We start from the raw sequence: 22,083 nt of genomic DNA on the forward strand, positions 1-22,083 counted from the left end.
TAACTGCATATCCAAAAATGAGTACTGGATCTCTAACAGTGAGTTGGTAAATTAATAGGTTAAATCCTATTTAATTTATCTATGGTTGGAGAGAGTTGTCTATCCCAGCCCTCCCTCCCTGGCCTCGAGGAAGCTCTGGCAGGATGCACGAACGCTGCAGGAGTGCAGGACAAGCGCAACATAAATTGACAATAACAAGCTGTTATTATTTGTTATGTTATATTGCTCAATTTAACCATTATAACCGTTATAAACATCTACTCCTCCTTAATGATTATTAATGATTTCTTAACAGACTAACTCATTCAATGAACAGTTGGCATTGAATTGAACTCACTAATTTGAAAAGGTGAAAGGTTGCTGTCAGAGCGAGTATTTTAATTTAACATGTTTCCTTAATTTTTCTGACCTATCATAGTCATTTTATGATTTATTACTGTAAATACATCACAGATTTCTCATTACACAGCCTGGATTTACTTTTTTAAACTTTAAAACAAACAGTTTAGTTTTACAGTGTACAGACTTTCCAGTAGGACTCATGCTGTACATATAATGCATTGTTCTATACATACATTTTTGCTGCGTTAAGCTCAGGTAATTATCATGTCTACCAGCTGTAGTGCAAACATTTCAGCTGTTCAGAAACACCTGGTAAAAACCCACCAGGCATTTATTGGAATTGACGGGATGAGTGAAAACGGAGAAAATTTTGAAATCAGATATTCTGATTTGTTGTTTTGGAGTGACTTCAACTATTTTATTTTTCCCTCCATGAATGATTTATTGCCATGTTCTACAGACTGACATGAAAATGAGTTTAAAGTCATGCTAATCTTACTTTATATAGCGAGGAATTTGCGATCAAGGCTTTAGTCAAGTGGATCACATCTGCCAGTCCAGTTGCCACAGATAAGCATGGAAAAAAAAACTCTTTTGTTCTCAGTGATTAAAGTTAACATTAACTTTCATCTTGCACCTGATGCGGCTGCATGTTGTTCACAGCAGGGACTTTTTTTCTTCTTCATCTTTAAGAATATTAGAAGTTATCTTGTTTTGTCTTTTTTATGTTTGAGAAAGTGAGAACACGGGTATTTGTGTGAGAATGTGAGATTGTGTGTGTTTGCGGAACTTTGCACACATGTGTACCATGTGTCAAGTGCACCGGGGGGTGGTGAATGCTGGGAGGAGGCCACCATCGCTTTACCGTTCTCACACACACACACATACACACACACACACACACACACACACACACACACACACACACACACGCGCGCACGCACACACAATGATTTCACTGAATCCCACACAGCGTACGCTACAACCCAGACGCAGCACTGTCTCACACGTCTACGCTGCCACAACAGCCCAGGAAGGCATCTTAGTTATGAAATGAAATATCTTGGCACACTGCTTGACAAACACAGATTGTCTCACACGTTACCATGTGATTTCTTAATCTACTATTGTGTTATTTAACAGCAATAGCTAGTTTAAAGCTATTATGATTTTGTTTCATCATGGATTTCATGAGCTCATCTAAACACTAATTCTGGCTGTTAATTTTCTGTATTATAATATTTATAAAATCATAATCAATGCTGTGATTCTCCACACACTGAATATACAATATGCAGACTTTAATTTAATTTTGTCATTGTTATAGATGTAATAAACAAAATCCATTAAGAAAACAGCTTTTACCTGGAGTAATCTCATCAGTGTATTTCAGGAAAACATTAGTTTTCATAAACCAGCATTTTATACATTAACTATATATCATTAAAAATTTGACTAAAAACCTAAAATTTGTATCTGACTAATGAATATATATTATGGTTACCATGTCAGATTTTAATTGCATGATTATCGTGGCCAAAAGAATTCATGATAATGATATTATTGCAAGATAGAAATTTTGGAAAAGAAAATGCCATCAGTAGAAATGATCTTTAACTTTGTTTATTTTGTGTTTTGTTTCTTTTTTGGCAAATAAATTATGCTCAAAATATGAGTTTAGGGAGGTGGAGAGAGAATATGCAACCATAGCTGTGCAAAAACATACAAATGCAATTACACTTAATGGCCAGTGAAAAGGTGTGTGTGGGCACTGGGGGAGGGAGACAAAGACAGAACGTCAAGGAATAGAAATGATTTGAGAGCATGCAGTATGCTTAAGACATGCTGGATTATTTACACGATACCCTAGGTGTATTATTAACATATTTAGGATTTAATTTTTTAAATATCACAATTATCGTCAGTACCGGTTTGTATCAACACCTCTTGTTCTGATATGTTTAATTACATGTACAGATCAGTGGCTTTCCAGGACAATAAAGGAAGGCCAGCATAACATTAACTGCAATGAGCTGATGTTATCTCACACACACACACACACACACACACACACACACACACACACACACACACACACACACACACAGTAATAATCTAAAAACCAGTTAATCAACTTATTTTTAACAAATTAAAAAAAAGTTAATGCAGAGCAACAGCAGTAAAAGAAAATTTAACAAAGCAAGGGGTTATGGAAGAAATATTTTCCCAAGCCACCAAAAAATATCTGGGAACTGTGTTTAAAAAAGCAAAAATGGAAAGGCATATTTCTTTTCCAAATATAAACAGGCCATAATTTTTGAGGATCCAGGAATTAGGAATGATCTTAAACAGTAACTGCTATTTTATTAATAATTAATTGTAGTGTATTAATAGTGAAATGTTGCAAACAAATTTAAATAGGGATGATTTTCAAATAATTAACATAAAATTTACTTCTTTTTCTTTTTTTTTTCAAAATAAGTTTGATGCTGTGGTGGTCAGTTAGACCCACGCCACAGACCAAGATGTCCCACCTGGACATTTTCTTCTCGCCTTCTGCCTTCATCTTTTCAGCTCCAACATATTGAATAATTCTATAAATGAGAATTCGGAGAAATTTAAATAACAATAATAATGATAATGATAATAAATAGACCTTGTCATTGATTTGATCATATGTATCTGGTATTTCAATTTTAATTTATGGAAATAAAAGGGTGACAGAAAAAGGGATAAGGAAACCATTCAAACACACACACCTGTTCTCTTTTTTTTATTTAAGAAGGTTTTGATTGAGTGATGAGTTTGCACTCTGACAAGTAGCACAGATGCAATAACAGAGAACCGACTCTGCAAATTGTAGGAGTGGTACGCTGAAAACAATGAAAACAGCATGTGATAGATAGCTCAGTCAAAAGGTTAACGGTAACTCACAGACAAAACGTCTTGTTTTTAAAAAGTGCATTCACAAACATGACAAATACTCTCAACTCATGATGTCTATTTTTATGTGATACAAAATATGCATACCTGTTTTAGATTTGTCTGTATTTCTATACATAGATATTTCTTCAAAAGGATCACTTCTTTTTTCTTTTTACAAAGGTTAAAAGCAGGGTTGTGGTCATAGCAGCTTCGGATATCTCTAGCCTCTTTTCCGTGTAACGAGATACACATAGTCTCAACAGATATCCAAATAAAACCTACCATTTTCTCTGTTGTTCAACTCAAATGACATATTGTCTTTATTGAAAGAGATATTCATCAGTGAAGCCTGCAGTTTAGAAAAAAAATGGATCAATAAAATGCTTGGGCCATTAAATATATTTTTGTATACCCGCTTTTTTGTCAATATCATAAATACTAAAGACACAGGACAATATTATAAGACAATGCTGGGAGACTAAATGTAAAGATTAAAATAGTTCAAACATTATTTTTTTTCAAGTTTTCTAGTTCATGAGAAAAAAAAAATATCAGGCGAGCACAGAAACACTATACTTCAGTCTTTTCTTCAGTCTATCCACGGCCCTTTTACATTTAAAAGAGCAATCATAAACAAGGTTGCCAGACAAAGGCCAGACCGTCTTTAAACAAATCTCTGTTCTTTTCTGTTTTAGTCCTGTCCAGACAAGATGCTTGCCCATCCTAAATGAGGCAGGATCCTGGTTTTCAAAGGAATTCATAAAAGCAGTCAAACATACTGATAAAAACCAATAAGTACCATGCAAATCTTGCAAGACGACATATTCTCAAACAAGAGACAAAGTATTCTTCGTATAGGCGAAATATCAAGTGAGGAGGGAATGGGTAAAAGGCAAAGACCTCTAATCAATACTAAATACTATATTTCCAAAACCAAACAAAAAATATTTAATCTGTACATAATATAGTACGCATGAGTTCAGACTGGATCAGCAGTTTCTTTCCTTGTTGTTAGACTCTGAGTCTTTGCCAAACGCCTACCTTGGAATTATACAGAAAAGTCTTTTTAATTGATCCCAATCTCTTTGTTCTCCTCCATAAATCTGGAGAAAGGGCGGCTGGCCCCGACATCCAGACCAGCCTTCTCCATACCCGTCATGGGAGGGCTGCTGCCGGTGTGAACACGGTCCATTCCGCCCGGCATGGCTCCCAAAGAAGTGATTCCCGCACCGCCGAGGCTGACGGGCAGCTGGGTGATGCCTCCGTTCTGGATCACGGAGATCTCATTGTTCTTCATGGCCAGCCCGTTGGTGATGGCGGCCGCGTACTGGTTCCAGAAGCCCGGATCGACGTTCATGGCCCGGGCCGCCAGATCCTTCTGGAACATCTCACTGAACTTCATGGCATCCCCGCCCAGCAAGGCCATGGGATTCTCCACGGACAGTCGCCGACCCCTTCGGGCTGGAGCGTTGTTCCACATGTGTGTTCCCATGTGAACCTAAAATTAGAAGGACAATAAAAAGAAAGATCATGAGTGTGTCACAAATCTGACATCCAAGGCAAATACTACATACAAACAAACATATTATGGATGGGAATGGAGGGGAAAAGGCAAAAATTCAATGCAAAAATAAACAGGCATATAGATAAGAATTCTATCTTAGATATACTTGGAAACTGTTGGAGATTGATATGAAATGCAATGAATACTGGTGGTATAAGTCTAAAATTCTGCTTTATTATGCAAACAATCAAAAGAGACAAGAAAAGACATGGGGGGAAAGGGAGGGGCCTGCAATACTCCATTGGTCTTTAGCTAGAATCGATTCCACATGGTATGTATCTTTGGAATCAGAATGATCCCATTTATGTAAAATTCTTCTTAATGCCACATTAAACTGACTCGTACCTTCAGATTGCCCTTTGTGGTGAAAGCCCTTCCACAAATAGAGCAGGCAAAAGGTTTCTCCCCAGTGTGTGTGCGCTCATGGATTTGCAGAGCACTGGCTGAGGAGAAATTCTTCCCACACGAGTGGCAGTTGTGCTGCTTAGGAGTGCGTCGTGGAGGTGGGGGAGCCAACATGGGGTTGATACTGGGACTCATGGTGGTCTGGGGCGCTGCGGCAGGGACCTGGATGCCCATGGGCGCGTGAGAGCTGTCACTCAAAGACACTGACTTCCCGTGTCCGTTCATTTCCATTTTGATCATGTTTGATGCGGTGCTGGCCAAATTAGGAGTGTTCAGCCCTGAAAAAGAAGAGGTCAAATTAATATTAGAATACTGGCATTAAAACTCTAAAGGGGGGGGTTGCAAGCTGGGAGCCTTATATGGCTGCAAGGTAGCTGCTTGAATTTGTCAGGCGGTTAACATACAAATTATACTTCCCTGCAGAGACCCCAGTGCACTGGGCTAAGAAGACTTTATTTATTTCAACAATTAAATCAATATATTAAATCTTATCATATCAGATTTTTACTCATATATATTATTATATAGAGTAGATGTCATTGTGAATGTGTCATTTCATATAATAACTGCACATTAAATCTATATAGATATTTCATTCACATATAATAAGTTTTGTAGATTTTGCACATACTCACCTCGATCTCTGTTTAGAAACAGCATGTTGAAGTGGGTCTCCTCCTTGATAAAGTGCCTGCCAGGTTGAGTGGCAGTCAGGTCAAGGGCCCCGGTGCCTTCAGTTGCCGAAAGCGGAGATGGGGTCTCTGATTTTTCCGACTTCACTGTTGCCAAGCCAGCTGTATTGTTCTCCTGGCCATCCTCTGCTGTCATATTACCACTGCTGTTGTTATTATTGTTGAGCATAGCTGGGGACTTGGAGAGCTGGCTCTCAGAATGGCTGTGAGCTGGGGACAAATGCTGCATAGAGCCAGAGGACTCAGACAAAGCAGGACTTCCCAAGCTTTGACCTTCAACATCCCCCCCTACAGACAGGGAATCAGTGGCAAAGCAATCAGTCTCTCCTCCAAAGCTGCTGCCGTTTTGCGTAAGCTTTTGACCAAATGAGCGGGTCATGTTGGCAGTGGAGTCGATCATCTTCATCTGGTTCTCCATCGCAGCAATACTGGAGATGATAGAAGTTGGTGGGGAGCTCCCAGGTGAGTAAGGTTTAGATGGATCCACTTCTATCTCTTTTAAGTCAGGTTCATCTTCCATAGCCTGCTCCATTTCATCCAGAAGGTCATCATCATAATTACTCATCGCATCTAAGCTCTTCTCATCGTAGGAGAGGTCAGTGTCCATCTCCTGCAGGCTTTCTGGGACAGGGGTGTTGGGGATCTGGCCTCCCATGTGCATACGGATGTGCTGCTGCAAGACAACAGCATTGGTGAACTTCTTCTGACATATAGGACAAGAATGCTGAACCCGAAGTGGGGGTTTGGATCTATGGACACCAAAGTGTGTTTTCAGATTTCCCTTGGTGGTGAATGCCCGTCCACATATCTTGCATTTGAAAGGCCTCTCGCCAGTGTGGATACGATAGTGCATCTTGAGAGCACTCTGGCAACTCAGAACACGATGACAGATTACACATTGGTTTGGATCGGTCATCTTCTTGTCAATATTCTCAACAAGCTGCTGCAACTTAGACGTCTCTGAGGTTTGCATAGAGTCTAGGAGGCCTCCAAAAGGAAACTTGGCCTTGAACTGGTCTGACAGCATGGGAAGGACAGGATGAGAGACGGCACTGGAAGCAGAGTTAGGGCTAGTGATGGGTTCAGTGATCTGGCCACTGCTGGACGATGTGGTGGAAGTTACAGTAGCAGAAAGAACTACTTGAGTAACTGTGGTTGTGGTGGTGGTGTTTTCTCCTGGCCTAGTAGAGCAGCTTGGGGGCAGGAGAACACCTTCAGGTTTCAAGAGAGGAGGTGCATCACTCCCTAGGCTGGGTTTTGGGGAGGGTGAAGTAGTGGTCATGCCAGAGTCAGTAACAATATTAGGGGACAAAGATGCACACTCGCTTGATGGTGGAGATGGCCTCTGCGGGGACCTGTTGAGCGGAGTGAGGCTTGGAGACTCGCCAAAACCTATCATACTCGGCAGCGTGGGAGGCAGCTGGAGCCCGACTGAGGTGGGAACTGTGGGGAGGACAGGTTTGCTGTCCAGCCATGTGGTTACAGGTTTTTCTGGGGGCAAAGACATTCCATATGGGATGCCTGAGCTTGTGGGCACATTGTCCAGGTACTCTGGCACAGGGTAGGGGTTCATCTGAATATGTGGGTATTTCTCTTTGTGCCTCTGGAAATGTACTTTCAGATTTCCCTTGGTGGAGAAACGGTTGCCACATATGTTGCATTTGTAGGGTCTCTCTCCAGTGTGGGAACGCAGGTGGATCTGTAGGGCGCTGTCACTGCCAAACACCTTGGCACAGAACCGACACTTATGCTTGAAGAAGGGATCCTCAGAGCTGGGCTTAGTGTCAAACACAGACACGTTTGGGGGCTTCCCCTTGCGGTGCTTCATCAGAGCAGAGAGGGGGTCGAGCGCGTTGGCTGTGGCTGCTATGCTGGCCAGTGGGTTGGGGAAGATAACGCTGCTGGATGAGCTGTGAGGTATCAGCGGTAGACTGGAGGCAGAGCTCAGGAGGCTGCTGTGGCTGAGTGATGGAGGGGTGGTGGAGTTCCTGGGAAGAGCTGAGCTGCTGCTGATGCCACCACCTCCTGTTACACTACTGCTAGTGCTAATGTTGTTCGTGACTGAGGATGAGCAGGAGGGAAGCAGAGATGACAATCCAGTACCACTTGGTGGGGGAAACACCGAGTTATTTGTGGATGTGTTGGGGATTGAAGAGTTGGACGGCTGACTGCCACTTTGTGGCGTTTGAGAGAGAGGCCCTTCTATTGCTGAGGTCAGGGGTGAAGGGCCTTGACCGTTGAGAGTGGCCGGCAACCTAACAGGCAGCTGATGGACAGGAGGAGTGATGAAGTTGTGTAGTTGTAGCTGACTTGCGACAGGGGGGACACAGGAGGATACAGGCCCCTGGTTTCCAGCAGTGTTGCTGTGATGGTGGTTTAGGGCAGGCTGAGAGGCAGACTGTCTGTTCATCAGAGCCACCTGACTGCGTATTTGCTCTATCAGCTGCAGCTGGTGTATCTGCTGCTGCTGGAGGGCCATCAGCTGGTCCAGGATCATGGGAATAGCCATTGTGGAAACCCCACTGCCCGCTGCCGCCCTTACACTCTGCGAAAACTGGGCAACGGCAACGCGGGTGCCATGCAGGGTCTCCAAGGTAACATTGGTGCTTGGCATGGCGTAGCTTGTAACAGTGGAAGGGACGACATCATTGAGCTGAGGTAGAGAGCCGTCTGGCTCAGGGGATGTCACATCTCTCTCTTCATCCATATTCTTTTCCGGAGAAAGCTCCAGCTCCATCTGCTCGTCCTCCTTTTCTAGGACATTGACCCCATTTAAGGTTGCTGTCTCTGGGATGTCATCCCCCTCACCAGCAGGACTGTGATTGCCCTCCCTGGGGTCCTCGCTGTCAGCCTGCTCGCTGGGGCAGCTGGGGACAGGGGAGGGCTCTGTAGGGTACTCTTGAGAGGGGTTAGGTGTGTCCTCATTCTCATTCACTATGAGCACCAGGGGGTTTTTGGTGCAGTTCTTTAAATGTTCACAGAAGTCTGACCACTTGAAGAACTCGGCACAACACTTCTCACACACATGCGTCTCCTCACTGCCACTGCGGCTCTCATTCCCGCTGTCGGCATCATCCAGCACATCACCTCGGCCTGAAGGGAGGGGAGGGGGTCAGGGGGAGTGAAGGGGGGAAGGAAAGGAGGAGGAGGGAGCAAAAAAAAAAGAAGAATTAATGAATAAATAATCAATAAAGAATCCACACATATTTTGTAGTGCAGTGCTGCAAAGATTTAACCTTTGATTTTTTTTCTCTCTTTTAACATAACCAAAATCAATATTCTTTTTATTTTTTTTTACTCTGAACAAATTGCCCTAGTTCACCAATTCTCAAGTCCCAGGTTTGTGCATTCACACCCTCTCCATAGAGCCAGCTAATAATTTTCTTTGTGCAATCCATCAAATTATGAGGGCCTATCAATTGTGGATACTGCCGCTTAATGAAATTCCATAGAAGCTATTGATTTCCAATATTTCATACAATTCACAGCTGCCTCATCTGTTGGGTACAAATCAGGACTTTGATGGCCCCATTAGGATTCCCCTCTGCTATCAAGCCCAGTCATTTCCACCTGAATTTCAAATGCCTGGGCCTTTTCAGTTAGCATTGCAGAGGTAATACTCCAGCCCTGAGTTGCAGCAAGAGACACTTTACTGGAATATTCTTTAGTCATGATGTCAGACAAATTGTTTTCTCAAATTAAATGCAAAGATCTATTGAATCTAAAGCCCCTTACATGTTCCCTGCACTGTTCACTGTTAAATTGCAGCATTTACAAAACATGCAACCAAAATATACATATCTACAATTTCAAAATGTTCCCACTTTGAAATGTTTTTGAATTGTTTTGAAATACAAAACATGTCTGTGTTACGTCTCTCTCTGTCTCTCTGTCTCTCTCTCTCTCTCTCTTTCTCCCATGGTCTCTGAAATAAGACTCAACAAATTACATGCTAGTGCCATGGCAGCAAAGTCTCTGATTAGTTACACATGTTTAATCACAGTTGTTGGAAGCCACTTCCTCTTCCACATGCAACCATCAAGAGTCAAACAAGCCAGCGTACGATCTGAACATGGACCTAATTCACACCTGATCAAAACCATGTAAAAATGGCCTCCCCTGCGTGTTTATTTTTTGTGTTCAAGCATAGTTATAATCTACGTATGTGTGTGTGTGTGTGTGTGTGTGTGTGCGTGTGTGCGTGTGTTGTTCATGGCTGTCTACATATTTCCTTTTCATTACGAATAGGAAGTCTGCTCAATCACCGCCACAGCATCCTGCACGTACTTTATTTCAGTTTACACTCAGAGACCCAGCATATATCTGGTAATATAATTATTTACATACAAATTAAACAATTTTATATACACTTTACACTATAAAAATTGTTAGGACAATTTAATAGGCGTTCTTGCAAATAGAAGTGATTAATTACACAAAAAGATGGTCATTGCTATAAAACTAGGTTAGGTAAATGGTTCTTAGGTGAGTTAATAATTCTTTAAAAAGGGGCTCATAGCCACTAAAAGAACAAAAATAAATGGTTTTATAATTATTTGTACGGTACGTATGGGACTGTCTATCAAAACACACACTCACAAACCATCCTGAGCAAAGTAAAATCTGGGCAAAAACTAAGAACTCCACTAATCATAGGAGTGCAACTCATCTAATAGGCTTAACCAGCTTGAGCTATGAGAGAGAGAGATAAAAAGAAATTTCCAGAGTGACATTCCCCCTAAAAACTTAAATGAAACCCTGCATGTTTACAGACCTACAATGTTTACTCGACGTTAAATGTCTTACTATGCTCTCTAAGTGAGTGATCATGAGATTCATACGCTGCTGACGCTCAGTCCAAAGGTTAAAACAGAACGAGCCATGGTGATGCAGACGTAAAGCATTCGTGCCAATTACAGTGACTCATTAGTAAAGAAATTCATCACTCCTCCTGTAATTTCTGTCCAGGGGGGCCCATGAGCTATCCAGGTCTGGTGTCTGTAACTTAATTAATTATCAACAGAAAGGCTCTGGACAGGCTCCGTGTTCTCATCCTCACTGGGGGCAGGGCTGACAAAACAAGATATTATTTTACTTAATCACGTAATGTATGTTGCCAGGTTAAATTCGAAAAAATGAAGGAAAATAAAATGCAAAATCCTGCGCATTTTCATTTTGGTGTATGGATTATTTCTACATTGCAATATCAGTGTCGCCTCCCTCCTTGATTTCCTAGAAAACTATATAAGAATGTAATGAAAACAAAAAAAAACAGATCATTTTCTTAATTTCTATTAATATAAGGCTCAAATCCTCAATAAAAATCGAGAGGTGAAAAGGAGCAAGTAAGTGAGAAACGTCAGCGACACGTGACAGCAGGCTAAAAATCTCCTTAGCCCAGCAGCGGACAGCAGAACTCATTTCCATAATTGAGGGTTGAAAGGTCAACGCAAATGAGTAGGCATTGTGTTGAGCTGATTAGTTATTAGAATGGTATTACTGTCAATCTCTTTTATTCATTCATACAATTACAAGTGGGGGCCTTTGTATGCCTCTGACCTCACACACTGACACGTTCTTTTCACACACACACACACACACGCACATACACGTACACAGATAATTAACACACACAAATGATGTGTGTATGTGTAGAGATAAACCTAAAACACATATACACACATGCTTTTTGCTGTCAGAGAAAGATTACCTATTTAGAGTGTTTTTAACTGTGCGTGCACAGGCCTTTCTTGTGAGATTTACCCTGTAAAGAGCTTACTTTTCTGACTGTAAAAATTAAGACTTGTTATTTTTCCTACTTTAAATATAGATTTTGTCAATTTAATTTGAAGATTCATATTTTAATTTGAAAACGTCCTTCTCACTTGGCATTTTTAATTTTTTTTGATTCATTGTAAGCATCTAGTAAGTATCAAAGGAATATTGCTGACTTTTAAAAAAAAAATTTTTTTTTCTACATTCAATACCTCAAATCAAAAATATATTCCCTGCCACGTTAAAAAAGGTTTCAAAAACCATTTATGTGGGACTTTGCTGTGGTTTCTGACAGTTTTAACATTAATACAGTTACTCACTATTACAATACAGGACACACTTGTGTGCAATTTGATAATTTTTTATGTTTTTGTTGGAAATATTACAACATGGTGCACGCTCATGATCTCAAAATAATTCCATTTGCATTCATAGACACCCTGGAACAGCAGGGTGCCATTGTGTTGTGCAGCTGTGTGAAGGCGACATTTTGTGGTTGTTATGTGTTTGCAAGACAGTGAAAAAGTGTGTGTGTGTGTGTGTGTGTGCGTGCGTGCATGTGTGTGCGTGTATGTGTGTGTGTGCGTATGTGTGTGTGTGTGTGGAGGGAGGGTATTGATTTTCCTATAGCATGAGAAAGGAAGGGATGCAAAAAAAAAATCCAATCCGTTTCTCATTCCTTTAAGAGTCTTCATTTACTCAGATGCAAATATTAAGCTGAACGCAGTCAATAGGGGGATTGTAGACATTGAATCTGTGTGTCCGCTATCTCGCTCAGCAATCTTTGGCATGCTAACTGAAACCGCTAATCTGACATATTATATCAGATGAGGTATTCATGCTTTCCACTGATTCCGTGAACGCCACAGAGCCGAGCATTGAGCGGAGCACTGAGCAATTACTAATTCTCCCATTCTTAACAATTTCCAGATTCACTTAATGAATACACACACACACACACATACACACACACACACACAGACAATGACACTGGTAACATTTACTCTGTGTTAAGGTGAGGTCATCGGTATCTCATTTAAATGGGGGTCATTTCAAATATGTTGTATCTTATACCTTAAGCTTGTCAAACTGCGATACTTGTAATTTGATTTATGTTATGAGGGGCAGTAAGAACAGACATGTTCAAAAAGTGCCTGCATTTGCAGCCTTACTAGAATTGCCCCTCCTACCCCTTTAAAATGCATTCTTCTCAAGCATCTGAGGATAGCTTAGGACCCTTAAAGAGAGATGCATCACTATAGGTCCTGCCCAAGTTGGGAGGGGAGAGCGAAAAAATAAAAAAAGAAAAAGAAAAAGATGCCTGCTGGGTTGAACAATGTTGGAATTCTTGTGCCAATTACCTTATTTTTCCATTGTATTCTTTGACCACACTTCCACCACTCTGATTCTCTAAGAAATGAATTATTTAAATAGAGAATTATTAATTTTATATTTAAATTGATTTGTCAGACAACTATTTTAACTGATGTGTTGTGTGCATGTTGCTGCATTTTATTTTGGTAATTTGTTTGTCAGCAGGGGATCATTCAGAACAGAGAAGAAGAAAAATCAGCTCTTTCTTTGATTTTGAACATTTGTGAAGTTTTGATCACCTTTTTTAAAAGAAATAAAAATAAAAATACTGAATCTATCTGTCACACTGTTGCAGCAGTTGCATTAATCCCACTATTTTTTCTCTCATTCGCAGATATTTTCAGATGTGTTTTTTTAAACTAATAGATCCCTCGAAAAATTATACTTTTCTTCTATTTCCTTGGACATAAATGTCCATGCGGCCATAACGGCATAAATCATCTCCTCCAGTGATCCCATGCATCCTCAGAGCTGCAGAGGCTTGAGGACAGCTCTGTGTGTGTGTGCGTGCGTGCGTATGTGTGTGTGTCATCGGCCTGGTCAGCCCTACTGCAGAGTGGTACAGTCATATCTGCGCTAACAGAGAGGCCTTTGTCATTGCCTGCAGATGTGGAGCAGCCAAAACATTAACGATTTGTTTGTGTAAGCATTTGCTATACAGTATTCAATGACGGCACTCGGTCCAGATGACTGTGTCACCCGTCAAGATGGCTCTCTGTCTCCGGGTGTGTGGATTTACAAAAGAGGTCGAGATGAGGAGGAGGCTTTGGGGATCTAATGGACGTTCATCCTCAGCAGGCCAAGGATGCATTCTGTCTTTTTATGTGGTGATCTTTACCTCAAATTAAGATGGTTAAAGACTAATTTTCAAATAAGAAAACTATTGCACTTTTTACACCCATTAAGCAAAGCAACGTCAATAACAAACCGCTGTCAAACTCTTCCTCCATGACTCTACTTTCTGATTAAATCAGAGCTAAAATCACCCAAATAAACACAAACAAAGTCATCTAAAGAAAAACCATTAATGACAAAACGTACCTCTTCAGCTGATGGCTTGTTAGCCTTCTCTTAAATCCTCTAAAATCTGCTCTTTAGTCTGATGTTAAATAGTCTCTCCTGTCTCGTCCTTCCTCTCAATCAGGATCTTACTTGTTCGTGTGTGTTTGCAGTGCTGAGTAGTAATTAAGACACAGACTGCCATATCTGAGTGCCTTCTTGAAGACATCTTTGGCACAACTATGTGGGTGGTCCAGAGGCCTGCACCCAATGGTGAGAGGGGATTAAAACAAAAGCCAAACAAAGCCCCACTGCAGGGGAACCATGTTGTCACTGTCAGCAGGGATTTCCTCACTATAGTATATTTTTTGAACCTCATAACTTCATGCGTTCATGCCTTGAACATTAAGTTGTAGAGAGAATAAAAAGTTTAAATATAGTGACTGTGTTTGTGATCAAGCGTCAAAAAAGAGAACTGAGAGCACATTCGTAGTTGTCTACCTGGTCAGTGTAAGCATGAGCAACATCTCTTTCCTGTGACGTCTCCTTTAAGATGTAGAAAATTTCTTGATAGTCTAATAGATTAATTGCCAACTATTTTGATAATCCATTAATCGTTTTGAGTAATTTTTAAGGAAAAAAAAAAAGATTTCAGTCAGTCAAATGTGATTATTTTCTGGTTTCTTTAGTCCTCTATGACAGCAAACTGAATATCTTTGGGTTGTGAACAAAATGAGACATTTGAGGACGTCATCTTGGGCTTTGGGAAAAAGTGATCAATATTTTTCACCATTAACTGACATTATATAACCAAACAACTAATCAATTAATGTAGAAAATGATGGATGGATTAATTGACAATGAAAATATTGTTTGCATCGTTGCAGTTTAATATTAAAGATTTTAAGATGAATAAATATGAACATGGGTGTGATAAAGCATCATAAATGAAAACTGAAACCACATCTGTAGTGGTCCAACTGGTCAGTGAAAGCACAGACAACACATCTGTCCTGAGATGTCTCCTGTAAGATGTAGAAAATTAGACCTGGAATTGATTATCAATCAACTACTAAATTGATCACCAACTATTTTGATGATCAATTAATTGTTTGTGGTGTTTTTTTTTAAGAAAAAAAGTCTCTGATTCCAGCTTCTCAAATGTGGATTTTCTGGTTTATTTACTCTTCTGTGACAGAAACTGAATGTCTTTGTGTAGTGGACAAAACAAGACATTTGTGGACGTCTCCCTGGGCTTTGGGAAACACTGATGAACAATTTTCACAGTTTTCTGACACCTTATGAGCCAAACAACCAATCAAACTAATTGATTGATTGAGAAAATGGTCGGCAGATTAATCGACAATGAAAACAGTCGTCAGTCACAGCCCTAGAATATATTTTAACAATAAATAATACTAGTAAAATTTCCTTTTCTTGGTTAAAATTGAATGTGCGAATCTCAGTCCATAGCTGAGGAAATTTACCGTTGGAAATTCCTCTCAATAGGAGTAGGCACAACTGTGTTCATATGCACTACGTACGCCTCCGCCTGCCACACACTGCACATGCACACCTTCACACTGACACTGGCTGCAGAGGAAGAAACGGTGGCGAGATGAAAAGCCCGCCGCCGCTGTTCACACTTTCTAGGACACGAGTAAGCTGTGCTGCCAAGGTCAACGGCACACATGTTCTAATTGTACAAGGAGCTTGACATCTAGCGGCAGGACCTGGCTGGCCGGGTGCTAGACAAAGGTTAAGTCAGCAAGCTTTATAAAAGCACTCCTAAGCAGACCCCTCCCCTCCTTCTCCTCCTCTACCCCATCCTAACACACACACTAACACACACACTCACAACCCCCCATGCCCACAGGGGGCAAGTGTCCGGAAGGCCTGAGGGGGAGATGATATGCCAGACAAGCTTGTTGGCACTTGATTTTTCATCTTTTCAGGGATGCAGCACATTAAAGAGATCCTCGCTGAGCTGCAGCGGACAGCAGTGACAGAAATCCACACAAAAAGAGGTCAAATCAAGTTGAAAATTTAGGAAAAAATGAACACACAAGGTGAAGTTTATACCTAAGCTTCTTAATCTTGAGCTTTTTTCCTATTTTGATGGCTGTTTTCATGAAATGCACTCCAGACAGAGTGTGTGTCCTTGAACACCACTCAAATGCTCGCCTTTCTCTTTGCCACAAGCCCAACATCTATGGATTTAAAGTCCAAATCAAGCAGCTCCTGACGATTGGAACTTTTGGATTCCTTCGACATTATATGCAATGATTTGTCAAGGCCGGCGATCAATAGTGTCGTCACGAGCTGCAGCACGGCAAGAGGCAGCGGAGAATCTGATCATGCTGCAATGATACACTGACAGTGTGACATTTGTAGCTTGTCTGTAAGGTAGCTTTGGATGAGACATGGTATTATTAGGTTTATCTAAGTGTGGGCTCAGTGTGCCCTGCCAAAAGGCTTGGGATTGTCTCACTGCAACGTCTGTCCTGAAAACAAGCGAGCCAGTATGAGTGCTCCAGCGAGGACAGGCAAGAACATTCCACGGCCACTTCCAGTCTCAAGCACAATGGTGTGGATGCTATAGGTTACAACACAATCTGTGTGTGGGTTTTTATTTTAGAAACACACTCATGTGGGACAGTGTGTGTGAAGATGCAGAATTCAGGAAAAGAATGTATGGATTTTTTCTAATTCTACACTTCTTTCGTTCGTCTTTAGACCGATTTCTCGTTCACAAATTGCAGAAAGTAAATTTTTAAATGAAATTCTGCCTGCGTGTAAATTTCATGTCAAGAAAATTGAGAAAAATCGAAAAGTCCGCTTTTCATTCCACCATCCTACAGGAGAGCAACCTGATGGACGCATCCCTGAACAAAATCTGTGAAGGCTTGTCTCAACATGAAAACAGAAACAATGTTTGTTTTAAATTGTGCATTGTCCTGAAATTACAAAAATCCAAAGAAAGAAATAAAGCGGACAAAAGAGCCAAGAGTCATCATCAGTGTGATTCTCCCTCTCATACTAACATTTCCCCATGCAAAAGAGAGAGCTGCTCCCCAGAGATTACATCACGCATTTCTATTGTAAAGAAGCCCTGCAAAGTGTGTGTGTGCGTGTGTGTGTCTGTGACTGGTGTGTGTGTGTGTGTGTTGGCCAACATGAGCCTATAGTGAGGAATAAATAATAGCAGTGATTTGTTAGGAGCATGCAGGCTTATGGATTCGCAAAAAGACAGACATTTTACAGTTTACATCATGAAATGTTATGATTATGAGAGTAAAATTATTGGTAAAGGGTGTGTTTATTTAACTTATATAAAATTACTAAATTAACTGATTTTATTCCTCATATATAAAATGATTTTTGTATGAAAATGTAAAGCAATATTCCTTTGTAAAATACAGTCAATAAAAACACTATAATTTAAAAGAATTGTAAATTTAAATCAATCATGTCCAATAGGATTTTTAAGCACTATAAAGTTATTATAATAATATTCCTACAGTTGTCATGTTGTTCCTTTAATTCCCACAGCATTACGCCGTTCTTAAGACGTGACTTTAGCTCTATAATGCTCGTTTTATTGCGTAAAAAGGCTGAGAGTACAGAATAAAAACATGAATGAGCCTTTTTATTCCCCACATGGCGAGGACGAGCTCTGTCAAGCGATCTTGTCGACATTGTGAGCAAAAGGGAACAAATCAAGTGTGCTAAATTTATGTGAGGGGGGTAAACAAAAAACATTTCCATAACAAAACAAGGCTTCGACCTGCAACAGAATCCGCATTTTTTTTTTTTTTTTTTGCTTCTCGGAGAAACCAGACAGGCGCTGAGGGACAAAAGACACTGATGCAGGATTAAAATTAAAAATATAAATTAGCGGTTTCCATTTTTTATATTTAAAAATACACATAGGAAGCACGATTTACTTTTATATGCGCGGATAAGGAATTTTACACATCTGAGAGACTGTCACTTTTTTTTCCCCCCCAACTCCTCATATTGTGTTTGCACGCATGTTTGTGCGTGTGTTTAAGTGTGCGCATATTCACATACAAAATACAAGATTTCAATGACCTATTTAAGAAAACAGTTCCGCTATTTGACATGCAGTAAAGTATTAAAAAAAATCTGTTTCCAAACAGGTATTTCAAAAAGGGCCTCCAGCACAGACTAATATAAATGTTGCCAGTGTGAACTCTTATAAATGATTATAATGCATCAGATATATTCATCTTTAAAGTCATCTATCAGCCAACAGCCGATAGGGACACACAGGTCAAACTGATGTTTGGAATAAAAGAAAAAAAAACACAAATTCTTCAACTAGAGCCGTGTACTTCCTTGACGATTGAGGAGACTTTTCTCTTAAAAACTATATCATAAATCATTTAATACAAATTGTTGCATCTATATTTAAGACATTCATATCGGAACCCAAACAATGATCCAAATAAATATAAATTTAAGGTAAAGCTTGAAAAAAACGAGTTAAAAAGCTCCGAAAGTGAAGGAACAACACTGGCGTAGAGCTTTGCTGCGAGTGTGAAGTTGTCTGTTTTGTATTTCAGAGACCTCAGCTGATCAGATCCACTCACCGTGCTCGGAAACCACCCCGGCTAGTGCGGGATCCTCGTCCGACTTGAGGTGCTGCGGCTTGGCTTGCTTGCGTCGGGACATGCTGCTGGCGGCGTCAGTGCTGGCGATGCTTCAGATGTGTCTGCGTTTTGCAGATACATCAGCGAAGAGCGACTGAATCAACACGCAAAAAAAAAAAAAAAGTTCGCAAACAGTTCGTCTGGTAGCGGAGAGGGGAGAAGAAGAAGAAAAAAAAGTGAAATTAGCCGGTGCTGCTGCCGCCGTTGCTGTTGCTGTGCGTCGGATTGCGCATGTCGGTATAATAATTATGATAGTGAATAATGCCCCGCGATTAATGGCACCGTGTGAAGGTGGGGAGGATTGGCTGGAGTCCAGCGGACGCGCATTGGATATGGTAATGAGGGACGGACTAAGCAATTAGCCGCTTCACTCTCAGACTTTACCCGTCTCTTTCTTTCTCTTTACTATCCAGCCTCCCCCAACAACACAACACAACACACCAAATCTCTTGTTATGGCCAGCAGCTCACGGGGGGGTCTTCAGCAGGGAAACGTCAGGCTCTTTTTTTTTTTCCTCCTCCTTTCACTGAGGATTCACCGCCGCGTTTCTTCTCCAAGTATCTCTCATCTTCATCACTCTGACCTTTATGATCCCACTTTTACATCACAACTCCGTCTTTCTCATAAAGTCTATCTCGAGAGATTGGCTCAGTTCTCGCACTTTCTCTCCTCTTTCGGTAACTTTTTTTTTTTTTCAGTGTGTGTGCCGAGGTTGAACGCACCTCCTCCTGAAGCGATGTTTACAGTCTCTGAGATGTTTCAGGGCTTTAAAGTTTGCTCTTGACGGACATCTTCCCTGTAAAGCAGCTGCCGTTTGACTCTGTGCACGGGCATCGATAACACGAGAAGGAAGGACGGGTTAAGTTCTTGACAATAGCAATAAATTGTTACCAGTTTTCTTTTTTTTTTCTAATGGCGCAGCTCCGCTCTCCAAACTTTGACGCGCGTCTTCCGAGAAAAGCGGCGCAGCGATCTGCAACAGTCCTCTCAGCGACAATGTCAGTGTGCTCAAAAACTCATTTGTCCCGCAAAAGACAAGTCGCTTCAGTGTCTCTGGTGTGAAGTTCCCTTCGTCCTCCTCCTTCACCTCCTCTCGCCGTGCTTTAGCTCCCGGTTATTGCGCCTTCGCCTCGGTGCGCTCTCCAAAGAAAAGTGTCTTTTATGGATATTCGGTGGCCAAACACTGAAACAGCACTTGGTTTCCAAATGTAAGCATCACTCGGTGTCTTTCCTTCACGAAGCCAACTTTGAAGTTATCTTCTGGCAGCCCGGTCGCGCTGTCGGTCTCTCGGCGTTGGGCATGGCTCCGTGTGTGTGGGGGACTGCGCTGTGTGTGAGTTAACCCCCAAGCAGAGGTTCAGCCCATTGCTTTGAGCCGCCACTAGGATGTACCACCACGTTACTGTTGTTCAATGGATCGTCCTTAGACAGACTCTAGTGTGTGAACACCCAGATTTGACCTCCCATCATATAATATCTCAGCAGCCACCGCCAGGAACAGACACACTGTCATATTAATCTCCCAGGGCATTTTTTTTATGAGAGCAGCGATTTTCTAGTTCCACGGTAGATCACAACCTGCTACCTTTACGTTAAATTTTACTCTAGGTTATGGACATTTTACGCACGATGGCGACCACTGGACAAGCAGCTTGTCCTTCCTCTGACAGTGATCACATCCTAGAGATTTACTGTGAAAAATAAAGATTATTTTACCGCGTCATTTAAGACAGTATGGCCTTTTTAAAACGTCATAAAATATAATTCTTAATACTCTGTAAGGTTGTTTTCACTCTGCTTAAAATTAAAAGAGCTGAAAAGCAACGATGTTGTGCACTGATGCCAGCTCATTGTGTTACTGAATAAACACATTAACCCTTTATTTTGCACATTTCTATTTGCATTAAAAATGTCTGGATGCATGGGGTCATATTAATGAGAGCAGGATTGAAAGGATTAAGACGTGCGAGGCCGGCAGGCATGTAAACAAGACGGAAAAACAAACGTGATTTTTCAGCAACATCAAGTTATTAATTTCGGTTGTTTTTCATATTTCAAACTTAATTATATGTCATAAAATAAGACAAATAATTGCGTGCTTTAGTATTCTAAGTTATTAAAAATAATTATTTTGATAATCACGTTTTTTAGTTGTTCCAACGCCTAAAACGTATTTTACTGTAACGATGGATCCTGAGTTTTTTTTTTTTTTTCAGTTGGGTGGGGTGGCCCCTCAGTTAGAGCCCCCCCCCTCCCTCTCCATCTCCCTCTTGTCGGTTTGACTTGTCTATTCCCCTGTGTCCACCTCATATGAGAGACAAATCTGTTGACAACAAGGTCGTCCTGTGAACAAACTTTCTTCTTTCTTCTTCCTCTCCTTCTCCCTCCATCATCCCCCGCTAGAAGTTATGTCCAAAAGGCGGTTGTTATTATCTGGTATTAATAGATGCAGCCCGAGGAAGACAAAATCAGCTATTGATAATTGCAAGGAGTATACGGCAGCTACTGTATCGATCGGCGTGTCCTCCACTCCCCTGGTACCGGGAGATAAGGAGACACACTCTTTAGAGCAATATAATTTCTTTTGACCTATCTGCTTGCTACAGACTTATGATGAATAGCCAGAGTGGCTGAAGTCCTTTATCACCAAAGTTACCCCCTTGATATAATATTGATTCTTTATAACTAGCTCGCCACACAAAAATCAAACTGTCCACTTGGCCATCATCATCATCAATATCATCACAAAGGCGGAGGAATGAAGATCCCTGCGAGGGCGAGCCTTTACAATCTCCTCTGTAGGCCTAATCTTTATTTTGCTGATGATGAAAGGAGAGGGGAAACGAGGCAAGGTGCCATTTAAGACGAGGTGCCATTTAATCCGGTATAGACTACAGACACACACACACACACACACACACACAACACATACAGAGAGAGGAGGGAGGGAGGGAAAGATGGAGGAAGATCCAGTGTGATCAGGATTGCCAAACAGCTTGGACTTCTGGGAAAGTAATTAATCTGGTGTGAAATTTTTTGATTGACAGTAATGTTTAGTTTTATTTTTTATTTTTAAGTAGGGGATTTTTGGGGCAGATGGCAATACCGATATTTGGGATTTAAAAAAAAAAGATATCGACATCATCCAATATTCTTTATGTAGAATAGAATATAATGCAGAATATATACAAAACACAGATAAAGCAATCTGCATTATATTCTGTTAAAAAAAACTTTTATTTTAGACAACATATATGCTAGACTGATAGAGCTGTGATATAGGCTGATATATTGGTCAGGCTCAAATTTTAGGCTCCATGTAGCCTGGAAT

At 40.9% G+C, this 22,083-nt stretch overlaps 1 protein-coding gene across 1 annotated transcript; it reads right to left on the minus strand.

The window, feature by feature from the left end:
* Positions 1–3,100: 3,100 nt before the first annotated feature.
* Positions 3,101–20,109, minus strand: sall3a (spalt-like transcription factor 3a). The gene is made up of 4 exons (XM_084726158.1): positions 18,693–20,109; positions 5,872–9,021; positions 5,177–5,514; positions 3,101–4,765 (listed from the first exon to the last, which is right to left on the minus strand). The coding sequence occupies exons 1-4, from the start codon at positions 18,772–18,774 to the stop codon at positions 4,334–4,336; spliced, it is 4,002 nt and encodes a 1,333-aa protein (XP_084582284.1). The 5' UTR covers positions 18,775–20,109; the 3' UTR covers positions 3,101–4,333.
* Between the last annotated feature and the right edge of the window lie 1,974 nt (positions 20,110–22,083).

This window comes from Lutjanus erythropterus, chromosome 9, assembly GCF_056507025.1.
Source record: "Lutjanus erythropterus isolate fLutEry1 chromosome 9, fLutEry1.hap2, whole genome shotgun sequence".
NCBI classification, from domain to species: Eukaryota; Metazoa; Chordata; class Actinopteri; order Lutjaniformes; family Lutjanidae; genus Lutjanus; species Lutjanus erythropterus.